Source organism: Pavona decussata, unplaced genomic scaffold (genome assembly GCF_977016875.1).
Source record: "Pavona decussata unplaced genomic scaffold, jaPavDecu1.1 SCAFFOLD_16, whole genome shotgun sequence".
NCBI lineage: Eukaryota > Metazoa > Cnidaria > Anthozoa > Scleractinia > Agariciidae > Pavona > Pavona decussata.
In genome coordinates this window covers 2,883,712-2,907,377 of record NW_028145439.1, presented here as the reverse complement: position 1 = coordinate 2,907,377, position 23,666 = coordinate 2,883,712, and the positions used below count along the sequence as shown (strand labels likewise).

Sequence of the window (23,666 nt, the reverse complement as noted above, 5' to 3'; positions counted from 1 at the left end):
CCTCTCTTTAATTAAAGTCATAAAACTAAATAGTTTGTTGTTTGCACGAGGCAAAACAATAAAGCAGATTACTATAGTTACACTAAACTTCTTTCTAATTACGTTTTCACATGAAATACTGACGAGGTGAAATTTTGATGTTAAAAGAGAGGAAATTTCGAAGAACTTTACTTCATTTCTCTCGACATAAAATTGTATATACAATGAACTAGACAAAATTTTGTGAAGAGGAGAGATAGGAAGAGAAACCTTGCTAACAAGTAGAAAACTGAGAATGATGTATTATACATTGAGTGATACAGGCAACTCGGAAAAAGGAAGTGCTCCTATCAGGAATCGAACCCAAGACCTTCCCGATGACTATTTCGGATGCTCTGCCACTGAGTTACAGGAGACTCGTGAGAGCTAAGGCCATTAAAGGGGAAATGTCATGGTTTTTTTTTTTACCTCTTTTGTTAAAATTGGTGAAATAAGGCCTTCACTTAGCTATAAAATATTTCTAGAACAACGAGAGGAAAGAAATAAATCAACTCAATCATTGAAAGGAACAACTCGTGATCCGTTTTAGCGCATTTGGGAAACAAAAATGGGAGAACTTGGGTGGTAATTTATAGTAAAACTAGACAAGTTTTTGTTTCTGTTTACAGGCAAACATTTTTGGATTTTGAAATGACATCAAATTTGCGTGGAACTTCCCCCATTAAACTAGATTCATGGGACAAACCTCCTGCATACTACAGTCAACTCTCGCCTGTGGCAGACACCTCGCTAGTACGGACACCCCGATAATACGGACAGTAGCTAAATAACCGGCAAATATAAATTACAGACGTTTGACTTAAATAAATTTCCACTATGACAGACTCTCGCTATTAACGACACTAACTCGCGGTCCCGAGGGTGTCCGCAATACAGGGAATTGACTGTACTTGGATTTGAATGTCGATGTGTGGCATATGCGCAATTGAATAGTATCAATATGTAAACTCTGTCAGCTTTTAACCAAAATCCAAGGCGTAGGACTTCTGTTTCTGCCCGTATTAATAACCCATTTAGTACCAGTAAAGTAAAGTTAAGTTACTTCGAGTATAAACTGTTCTCAGTTCAGTTTAAGTTTCAGTTTATTTACACTTGGATATAGGAACATAGAAATAAAATCACAAATAAAAGGAGAAAAGAAAGAAGTTAATGGTTTTGGAAGAAGTGTACGGTGTTCAGAGGAGCTTAGCTTTCGAGCTAACCACCGCTATATTATAAATGGAAATACTAATAATAGTGTGTGCTTGGTGCCATGGCAACTATGGACGATCTCATTCTTCGTCAAACGTTTTCAAGCATTTCTGGCCGTAACAAGTGACGTGACTTTATGTACATACTTCATCCATGCTAAAATGAAGAGATTAGTGAGGATACAAGTTTATGTCATGCTACAACTAAATCATTAATTCTTCCAACCTTTCAGGACAAATATCTGAAGAGCCAACCCATAATTTGTTTCAGTATTAGAGAACTGGTTTATATAACAAGTTTGTTCGAAAAGGACCTACCTTGTCTGCGGTAAGGGGTCTATCGAAGACACCAGCTATCTGATAAACATTACCGACAAAATTTTATTGGCTTTAAGATTTGAGTTGACACAGAACTATTCAGCTAGCAAGAGTCAGCATTGTTAGATAAACAAGAAAAGTGAGGTTTGAATCTCATTGTCATCTTCTTGCTCCATGGCTAGACGGAAAGTACTGATTTTCTCACAGGGCTAGCAAGCCGGGGAACTAGTCGAACAGTAGACAAGTCCTCGTGGCACTCAATAAAAATATTTTTATTCCATTTCTATCGCATAACATGGGTGCTACGCGGCTCACACAGTTTGCAATACTTGAATATCTCCTTTTCCGGGAATTAAATACCTTAATTTCCACGACGAGCTCCCTCGTAGCTCAGTTGGTTAGAGCACTGGTGCTCTACTCCAGAGGCCTCGGCAATCCAAATTTCCTTCACATGGCTAGCAAGCTCGGGGAACTAGCAGTAGTCCTGGCCTCATGGCACTCAATAAAACTGATATTTTCTCGTCCTCTCTGAATTAAACGATCGCTTTAGAAAAAAATAGGGTGAATATATAGATGCAGACATTTCGGTGACCAGAATTTCGAGCATGTATTTTCAAAGATTTACTGAACACAAAGATACGTGTAAAACATTCTTGGTCAGTTTGTTTTTCGTTGCCATTTTTTTTACTGCACTGTTCATTAACTCTGTTTAACCTGAAGTAAATAAATAGTTGCCGTTGAATGGTAAACGGAATTTAGTTTTAATGTTTGAGCCTATGATACCACTAACTGTGTTTGAGCCTCCGTTTCTTCAGGAGCGAAATATGTCAAAACTTCATTCTTAGTTCACACTATTAGGAACGTTTAATGCTCATCGAAAACACCCCAAATACAAAGAGTAGACTTGGAAAAAAAATCTACTTTTAAAACTAAGAATAATCTCTATCATCTTAAGGAAACCGACCAGTTTTATTTCCCATTTTTTGACAGTGTAGCGCTTGCAGCTTTGGGAGTGACAACATAAAGATTGAGAGAGTTTGGGTGAAAAATTAAAACAATAGAATTAAAAGAGAGTCGAAAATAAAGTCAGAATAAGTTAATTATTTTTGGCAGGGCAGAGTAGGAATGTGGTTACGATTATTTCTGAGTTCTTGTAGTGAAAGATTCAGTGTTGATAAAATCTTTCGCTGGAGATGCCTGTTTTCGATTAGCTAGAGAAGGAGTGTAATAACTTAAAATCAAATATTTGAAGTTTATGATATTGATTAAGAGCAAGATCACAACCTCTTTTAATTTCTTCGTGCCAAAGTGCGTGGCCTTGTTCGCATGCTTATTTACTTAAATCAAACAAGGAACAACAGCAGGAACACAAAATATTGTGTTTGCATCTTCACTTTGAAAAGGATTTAATTTCGGAGGGCTAGAGTGTTCGCAAACAGTCACGGGGCGGGTTAAACAGTTTCAAAGCTGTCCAAACACACCTGAAGAGCTTTTGTCCGAGCGAAGTTAAAGTAGCATGCGCAGTAGAGTTCTCAGAGCGTGCGGTCCTCTATAAAAACAGGTGCGAATGTTTCTTTGCGCATCGTGTTATCCAGAGCACAGATTATCATCCGTCAACATGAAGACAATGATACTTTTGCTGTTCCTCGCCGCAGTGGCCGTGTATGCTGAGACGGAGATGGAATATCATCCCCAAGCGATCATGCACTACCTTGAGATGGAAGATCGGGAGATGGCGAAGAAAGTTCGCAGCATCGTCAAGCTAGAAGACCCACAACCACTCAGACCGAGCTTTCGCCCAACTGGACGTCTGCCTAGCGGCTTTCCCACCGGCCTTCCTCCCAAAATTGTAAGTACTGATCCGGTTATAGCGAATTTGATTACAGATTACCGTTCTGTAACATTCGGTTTTACCACTAATCTAATTAAACATGCCCACCTTTTGGAAAGGTTTTTTGGTCTAATACAGCGCAATAACCTTTAAGAATTCCTTCGTACATGAGCTTGTGTTTTTAACCATTTTGGGGACGGGACTTGGTGGAACTCAAATAAGTCATTCTTTCGGACCCTATAAATGTTATTTGTATAATAACACTTGCGTACATTTTCAATCGCTGTAAAGTGGAGGAAAACGAAAGGACTGCGCTCATTTATACTGAGGGCAGAAATTTTTGTTTCTGTAAGCACCCGGTAAATCTGGAAAGGGTTTACCATCCTCAACTCAGGGTGCTTTGAGAGTGACAGAAGTCCATTTTGTGCATGAAGGAGATCAGTGTTAATCTTTAGTGAGAAAACCTCTCTGAATCCATTCACAAAACTTACTTTGTTTTTGTTGTTATTGTTTTAAACAGAAATTCTGCATAGTAGCTGCAATTGTTTGTCACAAGAGAGCCGGGGATGATGCTTGTGAGCATCTGAAGTGCATCAAAAGGACTGGTATTTGTTTGCGCAGAGCAGGTGTACGAATCAAACATTTGCCTCCAGCAATGGTATGTACTGTTACCTCAATTAGAGCAGTTTCCAATTGAGAGTCGGAAAACCAAAACCCCAAAGCTAAAGTAATCACTCTGGCCAATCGCTACAAATGTAAAGAACACAACGAGCCAATCAGAATTCGAAGCGAATACATGTAACTGGCGCAAAGCGCCAAGGGTATGATGGCCTAATGTAATACATTGAGCTAGTTTTTACAATGTAATATTATCAACCGGTGCTAATATCAAACCTTTTGAAACACTTATCTTAGTGATTTTTTATTTTCATTTCAGAAAAAATGTCTGCCAATTATTCCGTGCTGCATGCTGGGTAGCGAGACCTGCGAGGAAAAGCTGTGTTGTTTCGTAAGGTTTGGAGAATGCGCGAAAAAGCTTGGAGATGAGAAGGACCGGAAGTAATCTAGCCATCCCATGAACCCACAGGACCGGACCGGAAGTTAAGGGAATGAAGCCTGCATCTTAACAGTAGTTTTATATCGATATCAAGTTGCCACGTGTTAACAGTTTCACAATAAAAGAGCCTGGTTGTTATAATTTTGTGCTTCAGTTTGCTTTTGTATATCAGTATTATGCAGTATACAGTAGCACAAAACTACCAAGAGTTTAGATTGTTAAGAGAGTGGGGGGGGGGGGGGGGGGAAGGGGGGAATCGAGGTAGCGAGATGCCGATGCTGCAGGACGGTGTCTGCTTTTGTTACTGCGCATACGTTCTGCGCATCTCTAGATGGTCCGAAATACCCGGGTTTCATAAGAATGGTGCCTAATAAAAGAAAGATGTTTGGCGCGGTTTAAGGCTATTTGGGAAAAGCAGATCTTAGTAAGTGTTGCTGGAATCCAAAACGAAAATTAGGGGTAACCAAGCATTTTTCAGAGATATCTAAGCTTCAATTTGGATAACTTTGCCATACGTTTTTATGTATTTTGCAACTCTTTCGAATGATTGTTGCTTAATTAACTCCCTCAAAAATGCGTGGTTACCACCAATTTTCTTTTTGGATTCAAACAGCCCTTAATAAGTAACCAGTTCATGTACGCACTTCTTTTTTGCATCACCAGCACATCCTGAGTGAATTCCGGTTGCCTAAAACCATGAAAATATTGTCAATAGAGAGTTCAGAAAAAGAAAACACGTGAGGGAAGTATAGTTTTCTTTGAGCGATTTTCTCTTTGCCTTATACATTTCACAATGTTAAGGTTTTTACGGCTTACGTCTTCGTCACTAGACTTTTCACTCCAAAACTGAGGGCCCTGATATCACAAACATACAAAATTTCTAAATCTCACTTTGTAGAAGTACCAAACCCCAAGGAAACCTTTACTGCCTTCTTAGTAAAGGTGAGCCTACGAAGGCCATATTTTTCAAAACGATACGATACAAGGACGATATTTACCGATATTTGGCATTTTTTCAATATTGATATAACGATATGGATATCGTGACGTCATCATCCAAGACTTTTCTGTGATGTTATTACCTATACTCTAAAAATACGTTTTATGAACCGTAAACATTAAACAAAAAACACACAACTTCAACTTGAGCTCAGTGCAACAGGGCATACACCAACGGAAAATATCGGTTTTTGGCATAAAAGTAGCCTTTTCAAATATTCAAGTAAGCGGTCACGTGAACAGTTTGGATAGTCGATATTTGTCACAAGTATTGATATTTTTAAAGGAAACCTCAGTATCGATTATATCGTGTATATGGCATCGATATCCACTCACCGATACTTCTAAGCTGAAAACATCAATTTTAATGTTAAAGAAGCAGTGTCAGCTATTGTTTTGTGTCACTATGAATAGCCAAAGAATATATTTGAATCGATGGAATCGTCAAAATCACGGTGGTTCAGTTTTGTTAACAATAACCCCACTAGTGCACAGAAACTAGTATTAGTTATGTTTCGCTGCGGATGGCTTGGATGGAAATGAATTACAATTTGAAAAAAAAATTGCCAATGTTTTCAAGTTCTATCTGTGTATTGTACAAAAGTCGCTAAAACCTGATTATAGTTTGTTCTTTCTCAAAGAAATTCCCGATATTTTCTTCCTGATGCTCTGATAGCAATTTCATGTCAGAAAAAAGATTCTTTGATCAAAATACACCAAAATCGCCGTGACTGTGCCCGTTTAATGTTCAATGAAGCTGACATGTTATTTAACCCCGGCCAGACATCATAGTTATGAATGCTGGATCTAGGATCATAAGGGTCATCAACGCAGCTAAAGTATACCTGCCAACTTTTTCCGTGAGATTTGCGTAAGATTTTCGTCTTGTCATGACCGGGATTTCTGAAAACGTCCCAGCCACTTCCGAAGATTTCCGACTATTTTCCGAAGACTTCCGAAGATGTTCCGACGACCCTTGAACACTTCTGATTCGAACGGATTGTAGACATTTGAAAGCTTTTGCAAAAATTTTAGTGTCTTGTAATTCAGCTAGGACACGTTAAGCGCCCTTTCAGGGGAAATTTAATTGAATTTTTGTTATTAATCGTGTTAAAGAGCAACTCGTCCGGATTTGTTAGTCAGGCGTGAGAAATTGTCCTTGATGCGTGAGATCGATGTCTTTAGTCCTCAGGCGTGAGACTCACGCATAATGCGTGAGAGTTGGCAGGTATAGCTAAAGCCCAATTTTGTTGTTTTGTAACGGCGATATTAAATATATTTTATAAAAAGCATCGAAGTAACTAATGAACAATAGAAATTGAATTTATAATGATACTGTTTTTTTCAGTTCTTTCAAGGATTTGTATTTCTATACTGATATCCAATTGATCATTAGATACTGAACACTTCCTGGTACGACAACAGTAACACTGTTTGACAGCCTACGGCAAATTTCCAAAGCTTAATAAAAGATTATTTATCGCCGCACGCGCAAGCTATTGTAGCTTTTACCGATAAAATTATGAATACAACTTTTTCTCAAGTTACAATCTGCTTTATCCAAGATTATGTGAAGGTAATTGTCAGTATCTGAACAAAAGAGATTGATTATACTTCACTGGCGCTCTAGCCTGCGTGGAAGGTCCTTTTCCTTTTCCCCTCGCGTCACGCGGGCCCGATTTCCCTTCTCCCTTCCCCTTTCTAGCGCCTACTGGCGCTCTTTGTTTATATATTTTGCAAAAGTGGGCGTTGGTTTAGGAGGTGTTCGTGCCAACGGCCACAATCCTGAACTGACAGGAGTTTTAATAGTAATCGATAGTTATTGATTATTCACAATGAGCCCTTTTATCTATTTTTATCGATTTACGATATGATTAACTAATTTCTTTCAATTTTTATCGAATATTATCCATTATCAATTTTATCGATTTGCTAGAGGCGGGGCGAGAGGTACAGAAAGATAAATACATCATACACTGTACTGTATCTTTTTTTTGCCTCGCGCTTCACCTAAATATTAAAACGCCTGTTAATTATGTACGCTTACGTTCACGGATGATCAATCCTGATATATTTGATCATTGCAATTCACGTGTGATCTTCATGGCCCAATAATGCGTTACTTAATTTTAAAAACAATATGAGTTGTCTTCTATTTCAGTAGACACCGCCCTGTTTATTGATTGACAGTGTACGTGCCTACATATTAGCTGGTTCAGACCCGTGCAGTGGTATTTTCCCCTTCTACTCTAACGGTCACGTTCGATTTTCAGCGCATTTAGTAAGCATTTTGTGCTGTGTTTTTCGCCGTCGACGCTGGCACAATTCTTTCAAGGTAAGGAAAATCTCATCTATTTTTGCAGTTTCTCACGTCCGCTGACCTCCATTCTTGCATTCTCAGTTCCGTGTTGTGACAGGCGCCAGTAGAGCCAGTGGTAAACAAGAAACCAGAGCGCGCGATTGTTTGCCTCACTTGACGCAGACGTTTTACAGGAGCTGACCTGTGGTACTGACTGGTAAGTGAATCATATTTTCTCTATTGCAGAATTAGTTTCAAACAGCATTTTGCTTAAGTATACAAGAAAATCTAAGTTCACTGTGAGCTCAGACTGAACAACAAGCCTTGAAAATGAACGCGAAGTGTTTTTAGTGACTCGTTTCTTGTCTATTTCTCTTCGTCTAGCTGCATGGCAGTGCTCGCTTTGAGCACGAACACCTAGTTCATTGTTCTGATCGCCAAAATTCGCTATTTTCCAATCAAGTTAACAGTAAACTGGCTCACGAAATTTAGGTTTTGCTTTAGGTGATTTTCTTGGAAAGCATTCGCAAAAATAGCTGTGAATTGCAAAGTAACGTAAGCTTAAGCTTATAGGTCATGCCGTAGCAAGACGAAATTTCACCACCTTTGTAATTGGCTATCGATCTTCGCGGGGTTATCATACATACATAGTTTATTCAAGATGTAAGCCCATGAATTGTTTCTGGTATGTTTAACCAAGGCGAGAACTACAAAGTTATGATGCATTTACAAAGTTCATTTGACTGCACGGTCACTCGCAGCTCATGCTTGTCCGTTCTAAATTTAAGTACGAAGGTCACTGACTAAACCCTCCTTTATTGTCTATATTGACCTTTATTGTTTTGATTGTCATTGTGCAAGAGCGTGTTTCGTTGCATGCACTGCTGTTGCCGTATTGCACAACCGAGTTTTTAGTGTAAGCTCTAATTTGTCGAGCCTCGCTTATAAATTTCGCAACTGGGTTGGGGGTGTAACCCTGCGGGAATTTGTTCAACCTCGCACAGTTGTAAAAATATTTAATTTAGCGCGAAGATCTCAAAGTTGATCAAAGCTTCCAGAATGCGAAACTGAGCTGAGATGTTCTATTTATACGAAATGTCATGCGCTAAAATTTAAAATTTATTACAGCGCTTCCGAAATTGTAAAGTGAAAGTGAAAAATTATATATCCGTATTTTGTAAATGGACTAGCTACATTTATTCCCTTTTAAAGACCAGAGCTTCTTACAGGTAAAGAAATATCTGCATGGCCAATGGAAAGATTTCCGTACAGCCCCGACACCAATTATGTATAAATTTTGCAAAGTTCTCACACACTATTCACGCTTGCCGTTTTTGGAAGATAGTTACACTGTAATATGAAAGTGGTGCATGGATGATTAAATGTATCGGGCTTTACGGAAATCTTGCCTCCGACTTTCATTGCGATGGCAATAGTGAATTTGTTGGAACTTGTTCTTTTATTTAACATTTCTATTAATTTTGTTTTCAAACATTTACAGGCTTTCTTCAGCCATGTCTATTATTAAACCTGGATTTGTCCTTCTAGTCCTAACTCAGGTGGGCGATTTTTTTCTTTATCCCAACATTGATAAATGTTTCTTTGAATTTACTCTGAAAACTGGCTTTAATGGCGAGTGGGGGGACTTTTACTTAAAGGTTATGTGGGGCAGGATGCTGTATGGGGTATAATCTTTTTTTTTCATTTTTTTTATAAGAATGTCTAATTTTGTGGCTGAGGCTGAACGTTCTTATTATTTTTGTTTGAGCCTGAAAGGTTCTTAATTCTTAGTTATCTGTTATAGTATTTCAATAAATCGATGCAGATGTGACCAAGACACCTATAGATATTTGGGTTAATTGGACAATATAGACTGAATTTTTACCTGTAATATTTTATCCATATTTAAAACCGTTCATTTTAAAATTATTTGGTTGCAATAAAAATGTTCTTAACTGACTCTCAGCCTGGGTAAAGTTCTTAGTATGTTCTTAAATTTTAGTTAATCTCAGCCTCAATGCTCTGATAAAGAAGATTCTTTTAAGAAAGAAAGAGTGTTGATGTGATGACATGCTGGTTTTAGAAATTTGAACTGCTGAAATATATGACAACGGAACCTTTCACTTTCCACCCAGCAAAGTGTCATATGGGATAGATAGTGAATGGAAAGACAACCCCACACTCATGCTCAAGTGTTTTTAAAAGACCCTTTCAGATATAAAATTGTGTCATTAGCTAATACTGAATTTTTTTTTCTTGGTGAGACTCTGTGATAAAATTTTACATGAAGGAAAAAATTCATTGACCATTTTGAGCTGAAGAAAATGAAGATGGCTGGTCCTCAGCCACTTAATGATCACAGTCCGACACGTTCACTTTTCTCCAAGACTTCGTACAACTGCATGGAGAAAGTAGTGAACTGTAGAAATTATGACAAAGTGGTACTAATGCCACTCATTGACTGACAAGTTTATTCTATTCATCCTCAGTGGCGTATAAAGCCAATGAAGGACTTTTGTTTAATATGTTGTTGAACTTAAGTTATTTTCTCCGAATTTAAAATTAGAAAATGATGGTGCTTAGCATGACTCCGCTTCGTTTGTGGGAACACTCACAAATTGTGAACCTTTACAGAAGTTGTTTTCTGATTGTAATGATGACCAAAAAAGTAGCACCTTGAAGCCCTCTATTTGCAAATTTACACATGACTTAACGCTTTATTTTGTCTTGCTTTTCTTTTCAGGCTACTCTCTTGAGTGCTGGTAAGTAACCTCACCTTTGTTAGAATTACAGTCTCTTGCTCAAGCATGTAGCAACAAAGATGATAGAAAAACAAACCCTGATGTGCAATATTTTTATTGCGAATTCCTTTCAACACTTTTTTGAAGGAGTGACTGAAGAAAAACCTTGTTATTTGCATGACTTTCAATTGATTACTAATAGAAATGAGAGGGAGGGGGGACAAAATTAAATCATTAAGATTTTTGTTCTATGCATGCCTTCAACTGAACTGTTTTCAATTACTGCAAGTATGTGAGAACACTAAATTTCTTATATTGTCTAGTTAAAGATGGTGTTTGTCCAAAGGCTGCGGCATTTGGTGCGTGTGTTGTGACCTGTGGAGCTGATGAAAATTGTGATGGCTCAAAAAAGTGCTGCAGTAATGGCTGCGGCTCTTGGTGTGTGGAACCAAGTAAGGAGCGGATGTCCTTCTTTTCAGTAAATAAATGCCATATTTTGTAACATTTCACATTGCTTTTGTGTGAGAAATTAAGCATCACTGTACCTTATGAGTCTACCGTGGTTTATTTGTTGAATCCATTGGACAAGGCTGTTGTCTAAGAAAAATTTCAAGGAGCCCACAAGCCCAGGTGGGGCGCAGGGGGGGGGGGGGGTGGAGGAATCCCCATATTAAATTGATGGGGTTGATTGTCAGAAATGTTGAAAAACACTCCTAAAAGCTGGTACCAGAATTCTGTTTGGTGGGAATGGTCTGAATAATTTTTTACCACTTAGAGGTACCAAATCAGTTGACTGATATTTACTCCCTCTCATAATTTTTCGGCTCAATACCATAAAAGTTACCACCATATCTCTTACAGAAGTAATTTTAGATTTTACACCCTAAGGGGTACCAAACCATGAATTTTAACCCCTGAAAGGTGTGACAATCACCCCGTCACTTTTATATGGGAGTCCCCCTCCCGGGCCCACAAGGCCAAAAGGTAGGTGTTTGGTACTTGGGCAAAAAATTTAGGTAAACATCTGAGCATTTTCTTGGATGCCCCAGGTTACCACACTCCTGTTAGGCGGCAGCCTTGTTGATAAAAAAAAATATATTTAACAATTAGATTATGAGCTCGTGATTTCTATCGTGTGATAGCTGATGAGGGCGTAGCCTGAATCAGCTATCACGCATAGAAATCGAGAGCAAATCTAATTGTTTTAGTATAAATCTACTAGTCGTTAAAAACTAAACAAGTAAATTATCTATATCCTCATTGCAGACACTTCGAAAACGCGACAAAGCCGCCACCTTTTTGTTGAAAACCACTACTCACTATCTATCACAGAATAGATAGTGAGTAGCGTAGCCAATCAGAGAGCAGCATTTGAGATAGAACACTAGTATATTTAAACTAAATATCTCAAGGTGCTTTGGTTCCTTGTTTTGAATGTGTCCTATGCACGTAAACTGAGAATCAGAAAGATAATGTAGAGATCACTCATCCAAAGATATGTAGGTAAGCCCTCTTTGTGTGTGTTTTGAATAATAATATGAGTTGTCATGTTTAAACGCTTGGCATGATAAGAAATTAGCTTATCTTCTTTTTTCTTTAAAATACAAGTGTCCAGTCAGACACAAAAGACCGACACTTGCCTGATAACTTTTGTTTACAACAACAAACACTTTGCTTGAGCTGGTTTGGTTTCGTAAACAAAGAAATTAGTCCTCTTTTGGGTCTAACAGTCCACTTGTGTTGTAAAGAAAAGCGGCAACTAAAGCTAATTTCTTGTTTATTAAGCATTTTATTCAAAAAGTAATAAAAATTCTTACAGGATAACTATAGTCTCTGTGCCAAAATAGACCTTAATTATCTGGAGCAAATTTGATTTTTACGCAAAAAAGTAAAATGGGATACTCTTGCTTAAACCCTTCAATATTATTGTATTGTCTTCCTGTTTTTTTTTTTTAAATAAATAATTTATTATGTTGTTTTGCAGTGTGCCCCCCTGGACAGGAGCATGTGAACTGCCCTGCCCAGCTGTGTAATTATGCTGGGTGCCCAGATCAGCCTCAAGAGAGTTTGAGATGCGTGGTGGAATCGTGTGGGAAGTGTGGTGTAAAGTTTGTCAATAAAACAACTGGAAAAACTGTTGACTGTGGCCCAGGTAAATGTCTTATTGCTATCTAGCAAATAAACCCGTAGAGGCAGCATCTTACCTAATTAATGCAATTTTTATTCCTTCTTTTTAGTGGAGTCGATATGTAAAAGAATGCTTTCTGCAACTCAAAAGGGACCTCTTCTTCTTGGTCAGTATGTCCCATCCTGTGATGCTAATGGACATTTCGACAGGGTACAGTGTCATGAAGGATACTGCTTCTGTGTTGATGAGAGAGGGATTCCTGACTTTTCAACTAAGACCAGATTTAACAAGCCAAATTGTCAAGGTAAGTTGATTATGTTATAAACTTGGCCATCTTGTTACAATTGTTGTGTCAGTGAATTTTTCTGGATCTGACCTAGCCTGTGAGAAAGCTCTTTTGACTACTAGGTCAGCTGTGAAAGAATATAGCGCATGCAGTGAGTGAAGCACCCCCGCACCAATCCTCTCGCTTTGCTTGCTGCTCGCACTATAATCCTCTTGTGACTGACTCTAATGAAGAGCTTTCTCACAGGCTAGATTTGGCCCAGTCTAGCTAGGGAATGGCCTGATCTTGTCCAACTGGTTGCCAGGTCAAGAAGGGATCCCCTGGGTGCTTTAGTTTCTAAAAAGACAATATAGGGATCTGAAGAAAAATCTTTAATTTCTAGAGTTAACTCCTTGTCAAAAGAAGAAGAAAGAAGCCTCAAAACTGCCTCCAATTGGGCGCTTTGATCCAAAGTGTAAAAGTGATGGCTCGTTTGAAGAAAAGCAGTGTCATGCATCAACTGGACAGTGCTGGTGTGTGGATGGAAATGGACAAGAATTTGAAGGAACGCGGACAAGAGGAAACCTGGACTGCACAAAAACTGGTATTAATAGTGTTCATGTACCATTTTTAACCTTCTACCCCTAATATATATATAAAAAAAAACAAATTCTCCTACTTTGTCCCTATTCTTTTCTTTTTAAAGTACTGGGGAGATGTTAGCAAAATATGATTCCAAGGTATTTACCTTGGGTGATCATATCCTTAATTCTCATGACCTCAGGGGTTGAATAAGCATTGATATTACAAGGAGAAATTTGAAGCTGATCACTGAACAGTTGTAGTATCAGTTATTACAGACGTTCGTTTTGATCTGTGAATTCCAAATTACAGTATGAGCATGCCCTGTTTGCAACTGCAAGCTCTTACTTGATTGCAAGAATGTTCCACAGTCTACAATCTATACTTACCACAGGCCAGTTTCTATACATACATTGTATTGTATTCATTTTATTTTTTGTTTTTCAGTATGTCCAGCCAGTTTAAAACAGCTTCAATGTGACCCATTATTGTGCAGTGCTGTGTCCTGCCCTGGCCAAAAAGATGCAACATGCAGAGTAAACCCCTGTGGTAAATGCGAGCCAGAGTTTGTCAACCAGTATGGAAAGAAAGTTAACTGTAAGTTGCCGGAGCTTGCACTTATTGAAGGGCTGGATGTGTAATTGCCTTATGTCGAATGTTAGGCCTTTTTTTTTCAGATTTGTCTCATTTTTTGCATGTGGGTTTCGTTTTAGTCAACAAACATTGCCCTGTTTTTTTTTTTTTTGCTGGTTTGCTCTTCATTCTCTTTAAATTATTCCAATTGATGTATGTACCTACTCAAGTAGTTAGTACTTAAAGTACCTTGTGCAGTAGATGGAATCAATCGCCGGTACATACTGTCTGTGAATTAGTACCCAAATCCTTGTACTTGCTGGCCAATGGGAGCTTAAAAATATGACTGATTGAAACATTAGCAATATATTAAATCAATCGGCGGTATGCACTGTCTGTGGATTAGTACACAAATCCTTGTTCTAGTCAAGATAGATAGATAGATAGTCAAGAGTATTTTTACAAGGCAGTCTAACCAACGGGATTGCATTAAAATTTACAACATGGAAATAATTAAGCATAATAATAATAATAATAATAATAATAATAATAATAATAATAATAATAATAATAATAATAATTAGAACAACAGCAACAACAACAATAATAATAATAATAATAATAATAATAATAATAATAATAATAATAATAATAATAATAATAATTATAGTATATTGATATCAATAATAATCAGTAAAAACTGTGTGACGACAAAAACAATTAGATTGAAGGGGATTTTGAAAGTGACTTTCAGTTTTTCATTTCCTTGGTATATCATTGTGAAAAATGTATGACAACCTCATGACACGCAACAGGAAACAGGACTCTGAAAGTCACCTGCCAAATGTACTGTACTCGTCGGTTAAACATGTGATGAACATATTACACTGTCTTATAATGAAACATATGACCTTCACAAGTTTGGTATAAATGAATGTGACAAAGATCTACATGTACATGGTCCAAGTTACCAAACACATGACTAACCATATACAAGATTAAATCAGGACTGTCATGTTGAGTAGCTGGCAATAACTGACAGTGAATACAGCTGGCCAATGAGAGCTTGAAAGTATGACTAATTAAAATATTAACAATAAATCAATCGCTGGTACGTACCGTCTGTGAATTAGTACCGAAATCCTTGTTCTAGTCAAGATAGATAGATAGAGTATTCTTACAAGGCAGTCTAACCGACTGAATGGACCATTTCCGAGTTGCCTTGAACCTCATTATGAAATGCTACATTTAACAAAGTTTTCATAACAAAGTTTTTGTTATGAAAATAAGTTTTTATTGACATGCAAACAAAACTAATTTTCATATGAAAAGTTTTGCGCTTAGCCTCGCTTTCATAGTGAGGTTCACAGTAACTCAGAAAAGGCCTATTGTGTAAAAATTTACAACATGGAAATAATTAAACATGATAATAATAATAACAAAAACAACAACAACTGTGTGAGGACAAAAACAATTAAAGATTGAAGGGGATTTGGAAAGTGACTTTCTGTATTTTGTTTCCTTGGTTGGGGGTCTAGAACAACTATTTGGGAGCTAATTCGCAGACGGTATTTACTGGCGGTTGATTCTGTCTACAGTGCAGGCTTTACTTAAAGGGGCAGTGTCATGTTTCAAAACTGCTTTGTTCTGTCAAAGAAAAGCAAACTATAATTAGCTTTTTTGGCCATTTCTCTAAAATACAAAGAAAGAACTTTTTTCAATTTGCAATCCATTTCCATCCTGGTCATCTGCGGCCAAAATAATAAAATGCTTAATATTTCTATGTACAAAGTAGCAAGTCAAGTGTAGTTGTTAACAAAACTGAGGCATTATAAATTTTAATGTATTCCATCAGTTTGACAAAACATGTTTTTTCCTTATTAAAGTCAGTGTGATACTAGAATAGGTGACACTGTTTCTTTGAAATCTTTTGTAGAAATGAACCCTTTTGTCTCTAGTAGTGAAATAGGAAGCCTTCTGATGAATAAATCAGCTGATCAATGATAATGTTCCATCTTGCTGGTGTGGAAAGAGGCAAAATCTTTTTTAGAGGACCAATTTATAAATTTCATCTTCAGGTTATTCCAAGTGCCAGCAGCAGCGTTTAGAAGCATTGGGTACTCACTCTCTTGACGAGGAACCAGCACGACCTGTTGTGGGCCGCTTTGTGCCACAGTGCGCTGCCGATGGCAGTTACGAGGAAGTACAGTGTTACGGCTCAACTGGTTATTGCTGGTGTGTGGATGTAGGAGGAAACCCAGTTCTCGGAACAATGACTCGCGGCATGCCTCACTGTAACAAGACAGCACTTGGAGGTGAGAACATCCTCAGTTATCAAGCTTTTAGGTAGTTTTCTCACTAAGGTAAGTATTATTAGTATTGTAAATATACATGTAACATGACTTGTATACTTTTAGTATAGTAAGTATTGTAAGTAGGGCTTTGTACTGTTAGTAATTATTGTTGTATTATGTGTCATGTGACAGTGACGGGTTTGTCAAAAGAAAGGAAATTTTCCGAAAACATCCTTGGCTGAATTCCTTTTTAATTTTTGGAAAAAGTGTCATCAAAGTTTGAACAATAAATTGATTGATTGACGCTAATGTTTATCGAGGATACCCACTTCACATGAACTGGTTTACAGAAGGGTCCTTTTAAAGAGTAAACAGATAACCTAAGATAAATACTGAGAAGTACATTGGGAAACGTAATTAAAGAAAAGAAAATGTAATATGCATGTCAAGGATATTGTTTACTTCACAACATGTAGTCTTTTAGTGTAGTTTTATCCACTAAAGGCATAAATGGTTTTGTTAAAAGGAATGAAATTTTCTAATACATAAACTGTTTTTCGTCCTCAAGTCTGTTCAGGCCAAATTATGTTCACCTGTTTGCGTAATTTCTGTGAATGGTCCACATGCCCAGCCCACCCAGAGGCAAAATGCCGTGTTAACCCATGTGGAGGATGCAAAGTAGAGTTTGTTGACAAGAATGGCAATGTTGTTGACTGTAAAAAAGGTAATTCTCCTCTACTTGTTAGAAGTAAAACTATCAGGAAATCTTGCATAATGTTATCTTTCCAACTCTTTTAAAAATACCTGTAATAATAGAGTCCTAAAGTGATGACGTCACATGAACTAAATTTATGAAATTATGGGATTTGTTAGTGTATTCAGAAAGATTTCAACAAGAAAATTAACGATAATAAAATAACATGACGTTTCGACGACTTCATATCGTCATTGTCAAATGAGTAAAAATGGAAATAACGGAAACGCATATTTATAGGTATTGAAAGTGAGAAAATAAATTAGCATGAAAGCATTCAGGTAAAGAGTTTCGCGCGAATGGAATCCGCTTGCGTGTTCAGTTTCGGTCTTTTGTTCTTGATCCACAGCATTTCGTAGACCAAACATTCAAATTTGTCACGGCATTTCTTTATGACCTTAAAGTTCTTAATTAAGTTGTTAGGTGTTAAACCATGCGCGTCCCTGAGGTGTTTTCCGATCACAGAATGTTTATGCTCCTCAACGCATTGATGTAGGTGGCGGCAAGTGTACCCAATATAATTTGTATCACACAAATCACATGTGAATTCGTATACTACACTTTGCTGATTGATCAGGGGAGGCTTTTCTTCTGTGACTCTCAGATGATCAGCGATCTTTTTGCTAGTGAACACCGGCTGTAGTTCTTGATTAATTTTAGTTCCGAGGTCGCCAAGTTGCCTGCGAACCACGTCCGCCGATTTCTGATCTTTAAATGGCAACGTAATCCGAACAGGGCGGTCAGAAGGTGTTTGAACTGGGTCTATAGGATGCTGGAGGCGATTGATAGCTGAGTCGATGAGTTTTTCGGGATATTTTAATTTCAAAAATATCCCTTTTAAGGTCTTGCATTCCTGCCAAAGGAAGTCTTGTGTAGACGAGCATGATGAAAATGCCTACTTGCCAAAAATCAGCATCTTATTGCGATTTGGGGCGAGATATTAGCTCTGGTATGTCCTGGTGACTCCATACAAATCCTTCTAATTTTGTCTCAGTTCCAAACGTTAAGAACTGACAGAGACAAAATTAGAAGGATCTGTATGGAGTTACCAGGTCATAACAGAGCTAATATCTCACCCCCAAATTGCATTAAGATGCTGATTTTTGACAAGTAGGCATTTTTTATCATGCTCTTTCCAAATATACTAACAAATCCCATGATTTCAAAAATTCAAAATTATAAATATATTTTTTTGCAACACACTTTAGGACTCTATGACCAGCATGTAATTTCTCCTTATAATCTGACAACTTTATCAAATAAACGAGACATGAGAGTTAAGGAAAACAACCTTAACAGGTTTTGATGTTGAGACAAATTCTCCCGACTAGAACCCAACAAATGCGTGAAACAGTGACATCAGGAGAATCTGCATGTTGGTATGGGACTGTAACAGCGAAACAAAGAAGACTGGCCAGGAAAACTTGAGCTGGCGATCCCCTAGCAGATGTCTTCCTTATCCCAACTGTCACCAAACCTGTGCAAGCCATGTTCTTGCCAATTCATTGCTGAGACAACATGAACAGTGTCTGTAATAATATGCACTGGGCAAGCCACAAAGGCTCTGTACTTAAGATGCTCAGAGGCTGCTGCGTTCTACATATTTTACAGAGTACACCTTCAAATCGTAAATTGTAGAATTCACATCCAGAGCTGAACGTTTTCTGGTCTTTTTTCAATGCAGTCCAACTGTTGTAGGCTTGGTTTACTGAGTTGTTACTGTTTTATTTCATAAGATCTTACAAAATGTCAGCTGGAAAAGGCCAAAGCCTCGACATTCAGCCGCAGCCGGCTGCAGCCTTTGGGAAGATTTGTACCACAATGCGAAGGAGATGGTAGCTACTCACAGACTCAGTGCTGGCCCTCTACTGGGTACTGCTGGTGTACTTATAAGAATGGTACTGAGGTAGCAGGAACAAGGGTGCGGGGCAGACCAAGCTGTCCTTCTGGACGTTCAGGTATGTCATATTTGAAGGACCTTTCTCACAGCATGCATGTACACATTAATGTACTTAGTGGGTGTTTTCTCACATAGGCTTATGGGAGAGACTTGCTTCAAGATGTTGTACTGAGAATGAGCCCCTGCCGTGCACATGTGAAGGGACAAGTTTGTTGTGGAGACTGTCCATTTGCAGATCAACCCCAATGAATAACCATTCAATAGTTGAGATACAATAAATATTGTTATTCCTGAAATACTTAATGCTGTAATGTAAATTAGAAAAATTTATAACTTTATACTGACAATAAACTGGGGAAATTTCTACGGGAACTCTGAAATCTTGTTCCAGGGATGTTCAAAACTGACTTGTAAATTTCAAAACTCTGTTCAAATTTCAAAAATAACGGTCATACGTGATGTGGATTGACTGTAAGGGTACATTGCAGTGACAAAAGTTAAAAAACTATCAGGACAGGTCTCAAATTGAGACAAAGTAAGATGGTCTTCTTCCCTGACCGGATGATTACAAATCTACATGTACATGTAAAGTTTTAAAAACTATGGCTGACACGTTGACCTTTAACAGCACGATCAGTATCTGCCAAGGCAAAGGATGGCTTCTGTCCAATCATCAAGGAACCCAGGAAATCTTGTTCCAGTTCAAAGTGTAGTGCTGATGACAATTGCAGTGGAATGAAGAAATGTTGCGATGTTCCAGGCTGTGGTAAAACCTGTCAGGAACCCTCTTTCACAAGTATGTCTTCCACATCTCTTGTTCAATTTGCAGTTTGTTTTAACACTTCTCTATACTTTTCGTGCTATGGTAGTTGAAGGAATTCTCTGGAACCGGAATTGTTGGACTTTGTCTTTTCGAACATTACAGACATTCTTAGGGATGTATGGCCATGAAAATCTTCTGCAAAGAACAACACAGTCAGTTTTTTTTTTCAGCAAACTCTGTTTGTATTTAGTTAATGGGTTACCAATGTTAGAAAAGCAAAATAAAAAAAGAAAAGAAAAAGGAGGAGGGGGTCCACCACCTTTCAGGTATAAGGTGTGTGGTAAAATGCTCTCATTGGATTGATTTTGAGAAAAAGTGGCACTGATTGATATAAAGAGGAGCCAATTGATTAAAAAAGCAATTTTAATTATAATATTTATGAGTAAATAATAAATTTCAGCTGGTGTAATTGGTTTAGTGATCATATGAAGCCATCAATCTAAGGGCAACTCAATACATCCAAGCTTTATGTGTTTCGGTTTCCTTCTTGGCTAATGCATTTGGGACATGACGTTGTGACATGTTTTGAATTGTTTGTACATTAAAGATGTGTCTATATAAATAGCTACAGCCATCCTTAAACAGTTTCTTTATTACTTCTAATAATATCTTGTTATGAGGGCCTCTACAGTGTTTCTCCAAACATTACTATGATAACAAGATGTGAATAAATTGTGAAAAACATATGACAACCTCATGACACATAACAGGGCCAACATTCAATTTATGAAACAGGACTCTGAAAATCACCTGCCAATGTACTGTACTTGACGGTTGAACATGTGATGAACATGTTACACTGTCTTATGATAAAACATGTGACCTTCACAAGTTTGGTATAAATGAATGTGACAAAGATGTGCATGGTTCATGTTACCAGACATATGACTAACCATATGCGAGATTAAATCAGGACTGTCATGTTGAGTAGCTGGCAACTATACAGTGAATGTAGCTGGCCACTGACAGCTTGAAAATGTGACTAATTAAAAGATGACATTAACAATTGAAGGGTTGGATGCATAACCGCCTTTTATCGAAAGTTGTGCCGTTTTTTTTTTCCCGGATTTGACTCAATTTTTGCATGTGGGCTTCGTTTTAGACAACAAACATTGCCCTGTATTCTTTTCTGCTGGTTTGCTCTCCATTTTTGAGAAATAACATTGCATGTCTGTTCAACAAAAATCATAGAACAATGTTTTTGACTGAATTGAAATTAAGCCACATGCAAAAATTTACTCAGGCACTTTCAAGCAAAATAAAAAATTGACCCAAAAAGTCACTCATAACAGTTTTGCATATAGAACCTTTCAATTGGTATTGTAGCTTGGGTACATGGGGCAGACCAGGGCCGTGATCCATAGGTGCTGAGGTGCAGATTACATTCAGTCACTGTCTCAGACCATTGCCATAGGAACGTGTTGAACTTTTTAGCCTCTTAATATTTATAGCATTCTTTCTGAAGTGTGCCCTGTATGGGAGGTTCCTCTTCTTTGAAGAACTTCGATGTCATTTTGAGATTCTGCTTTCACATTTCAGCTTGTCCAGGTGGAAAACCTTTTTTGCTGTGTCTGCATATGTGCCAGTTTGCAAGATGCCCAGCATTCCCACATGCCACCTGCTTCTCAGATCCGTGCCAGATGTGCAAGGTGGAGTTCCGTGATGAAAAGGGGAATGTTGTCAACTGCACTACAGGTTTGTCGAGCTAAGTAAAAGATAAAACATTGTACTCTTGAAATCACGGGCTTCCCACACAGCTGGCATTGGCCACAGTCATCCCATTATATTTGGTTTCTGTGACATGAAGTAACTACAACACCACTTTCACCTACCCCGCTACCTTTGCACTGCAATGCAGGTAGAGTGCGGAACTACAATTTTATTAAATATCTTTCCTTTCACTTTATGAAATTTTGCCCTTCCTTTTTTTCGTCTATCTCCTCAAATGCCATTAGTTTAAAGTTACTACGCAATGTTTTGCTTTTGTATTAAGCACTTATTAAAAGCTAGCATGCAAATGATTTCTTCAACAGGTTTCAACTTTATGCAGCAGTTACCTGTTGTTAATTGGCATGTATAGTTTCCTTGTGGGGGTGGCCGGGGAATGGGGGGCAGGTTTAAGGGTAAGAGCTCTCATATGAAAATTCTCCTTACTAAATACAGTTAATGTATTGAGAGCAGTGGGGAGAATTTGCGTGTTGATGTCAGGGCTTAACTGATTGGCAACAAAACTTGTTTTTACCAAAAAAGGGAAGGAAACAGATGCCAATATTAAAGTTGCATGATTCCTTGACTTCTTAGGTCTCACTCCATGCCAAGCTCGCCAAAAATTGTCAACTGGCCTCCTTGGTGAATTCGTTCCAAAGTGTAAGGGCGATGGAAGTTATGATCCTGTACAATTCCACGAGGGATACTACTGGTGCGTTGATAAAGATGGAAAGGAAGTGAATGGGACGAGGAAGCACCTGGAGAAACCATCATGTGGAATGCAAGTCACGAAGAGTGGTAAGCTGGTTATGTTTTACCAGGGTTGTCAAAAGTTAGCTTGCCAGGGGAGTTTCTTGGTAAAATCAAAATACCAAGTGCTTGAATACTTAATTGCATTTGACAGATCCATCTGTTAAATGCACTGATATTAAGTGATTCTGCTACAGTCATGCATGTGTGCTGCAAACAAAAGTTCATCTGTACATTTTCCGATTTTGCTTGCAGATCTAACCTTGTGCCAGCTACAGAGGTTACAAAGTGGTACGTATACATTTAAGACTTAAGATTGCTGTGTACTGTAAAGTTCTAAAAGTAACAAGGCTCTGGAAAGGCAGTTACCGTATTTATTGAATTAGCTGCCCACCTCGAATAAAGGCCTACCCTGAAAGCCTAAAAAGTGCTCACCCTCATATAAGTGCCCACCCCACCCCCTCCCAACAAAAAACATTTCTGTACTAGCCCAGCGTGAAGTTAGAGGAGCGTCAGTTGTGTTCTAAAATTGGTTTGAGATACGGTAGTCAATGAACTTTTGTATTGTTTATGTTAGATTTTGCACTGTGTTTTGTCTTGTCGAAGCGAATAAACTTGTTATCCCTTGTTTTGTTATTCTCTAAAAATGTTGGGAAAATAATAAGCGCCCACTCTCAGGGGCCCCAAATTAAATAAGGGCCCAGGGCAGTTAATCGAATAAATACGGTATCCCGGTCGGCCAACCATAATTTTACAATAACTGTCCAAATTCCCGCGCGCTGATTGGCTCGTAGCTATTGTCTATAAGAGTACAGACAATAAAAATGACATCAGATGTAACGCGCGCGCTTTCTCAACGAAAAAAAAAATAGCCAATTCTGCCCGTACTTTTTCCATGTTATTGTAAAAAACAAATCGACGGCAGTTTTCTATGGTCTATACTCTTATAGACCATGAAATGACGCCATAAAATGTCCAAAACTTGATTTGAACATTTTTTGACGTCATTTTATGGTCTATGAGAGTATAGACCATAGAAAACTGCCGTAGATTTGTTAATTATATTCATTTGATGTTTGCTAACACTGTAAATCCCAAGTATCTGTTTGGCAAGGCCAGTCAGTTTGGAAATGGCAACCTTCAGATCAGACTACAAGGTCAAGATCGAGTATGAGTATAGCTTTCAAATTTCAAAACAGCTGGAATCGAAAAGTCGTACTTGAATTCCGATCTGAAGATCGCTATATGGCTTGTCTGATTAAAGGGATTTGAAGGACTAGTTCTACCTGAGGGCTCCTCCCACACAGTTATTTTCAGGGGGATAACGTGACACCCCTAAAAACGACTGTGTGAGAGGCTAGTTTAACCCCTGAGCCATTCAAATTGGTACACTACCAATTTGTCTGGCCAGCCAGT

General features: G+C 38.0%; 2 protein-coding genes across 4 annotated transcripts in view; both read left to right on the top strand.

The window, feature by feature from the left end:
• Positions 1-3,122: 3,122 nt before the first annotated feature.
• LOC146487342 (uncharacterized) lies at positions 3,123-4,576 on the top strand. The gene is made up of 3 exons (XM_085085683.1): positions 3,123-3,396; positions 3,899-4,036; positions 4,316-4,576. Exons 1-3 carry the CDS (start codon positions 3,166-3,168, stop codon positions 4,439-4,441), a joined length of 495 nt encoding a protein of 164 aa, XP_084941809.1. The 5' UTR covers positions 3,123-3,165; the 3' UTR covers positions 4,442-4,576.
• A 3,088-nt stretch (positions 4,577-7,664) lies between these two features.
• The window catches only part of LOC146487341 (thyroglobulin-like), a 28,428-nt gene continuing 12,426 nt past the window's right edge, over positions 7,665-23,666 (top strand). For all 3 annotated transcript variants that reach the window (XM_085087187.1, XM_085087172.1, XM_085087180.1), the window contains exons 1-15: positions 7,665-7,950; positions 9,235-9,292; positions 10,477-10,495; positions 10,798-10,926; positions 12,459-12,626; positions 12,712-12,906; positions 13,271-13,471; positions 13,897-14,046; positions 16,101-16,337; positions 16,885-17,040; positions 18,807-19,028; positions 19,599-19,766; positions 21,333-21,488; positions 22,095-22,298; positions 22,506-22,541. In XM_085087187.1, coding sequence (XP_084943313.1) covers positions 9,248-9,292; positions 10,477-10,495; positions 10,798-10,926; positions 12,459-12,626; positions 12,712-12,906; positions 13,271-13,471; positions 13,897-14,046; positions 16,101-16,337; positions 16,885-17,040; positions 18,807-19,028; positions 19,599-19,766; positions 21,333-21,488; positions 22,095-22,298; positions 22,506-22,541 — 2,086 coding nt within the window. In that variant the 5' untranslated portion in view covers positions 7,665-7,950; positions 9,235-9,247. The remainder of the gene's footprint in view (positions 7,951-9,234; positions 9,293-10,476; positions 10,496-10,797; positions 10,927-12,458; positions 12,627-12,711; positions 12,907-13,270; positions 13,472-13,896; positions 14,047-16,100; positions 16,338-16,884; positions 17,041-18,806; positions 19,029-19,598; positions 19,767-21,332; positions 21,489-22,094; positions 22,299-22,505; positions 22,542-23,666) is intronic.

Bases quoted from the DNA above. Each gene is read 5' to 3' on its own strand.
- LOC146487342 (XM_085085683.1), top strand. From the start codon at position 3,166: ATGAAGACAATGATACTTTTGCTGTTCCTCGCCGCAGTGGCCGTGTAT. The intron at 3,397-3,898 runs GTAAGTACTGAT...TGTTTTAAACAG, and splicing joins CCGGCCTTCCTCCCAAAATT to AAATTCTGCATAGTAGCTGC. The intron at 4,037-4,315 runs GTATGTACTGTT...TTTTCATTTCAG, and splicing joins AACATTTGCCTCCAGCAATG to AAAAAATGTCTGCCAATTAT.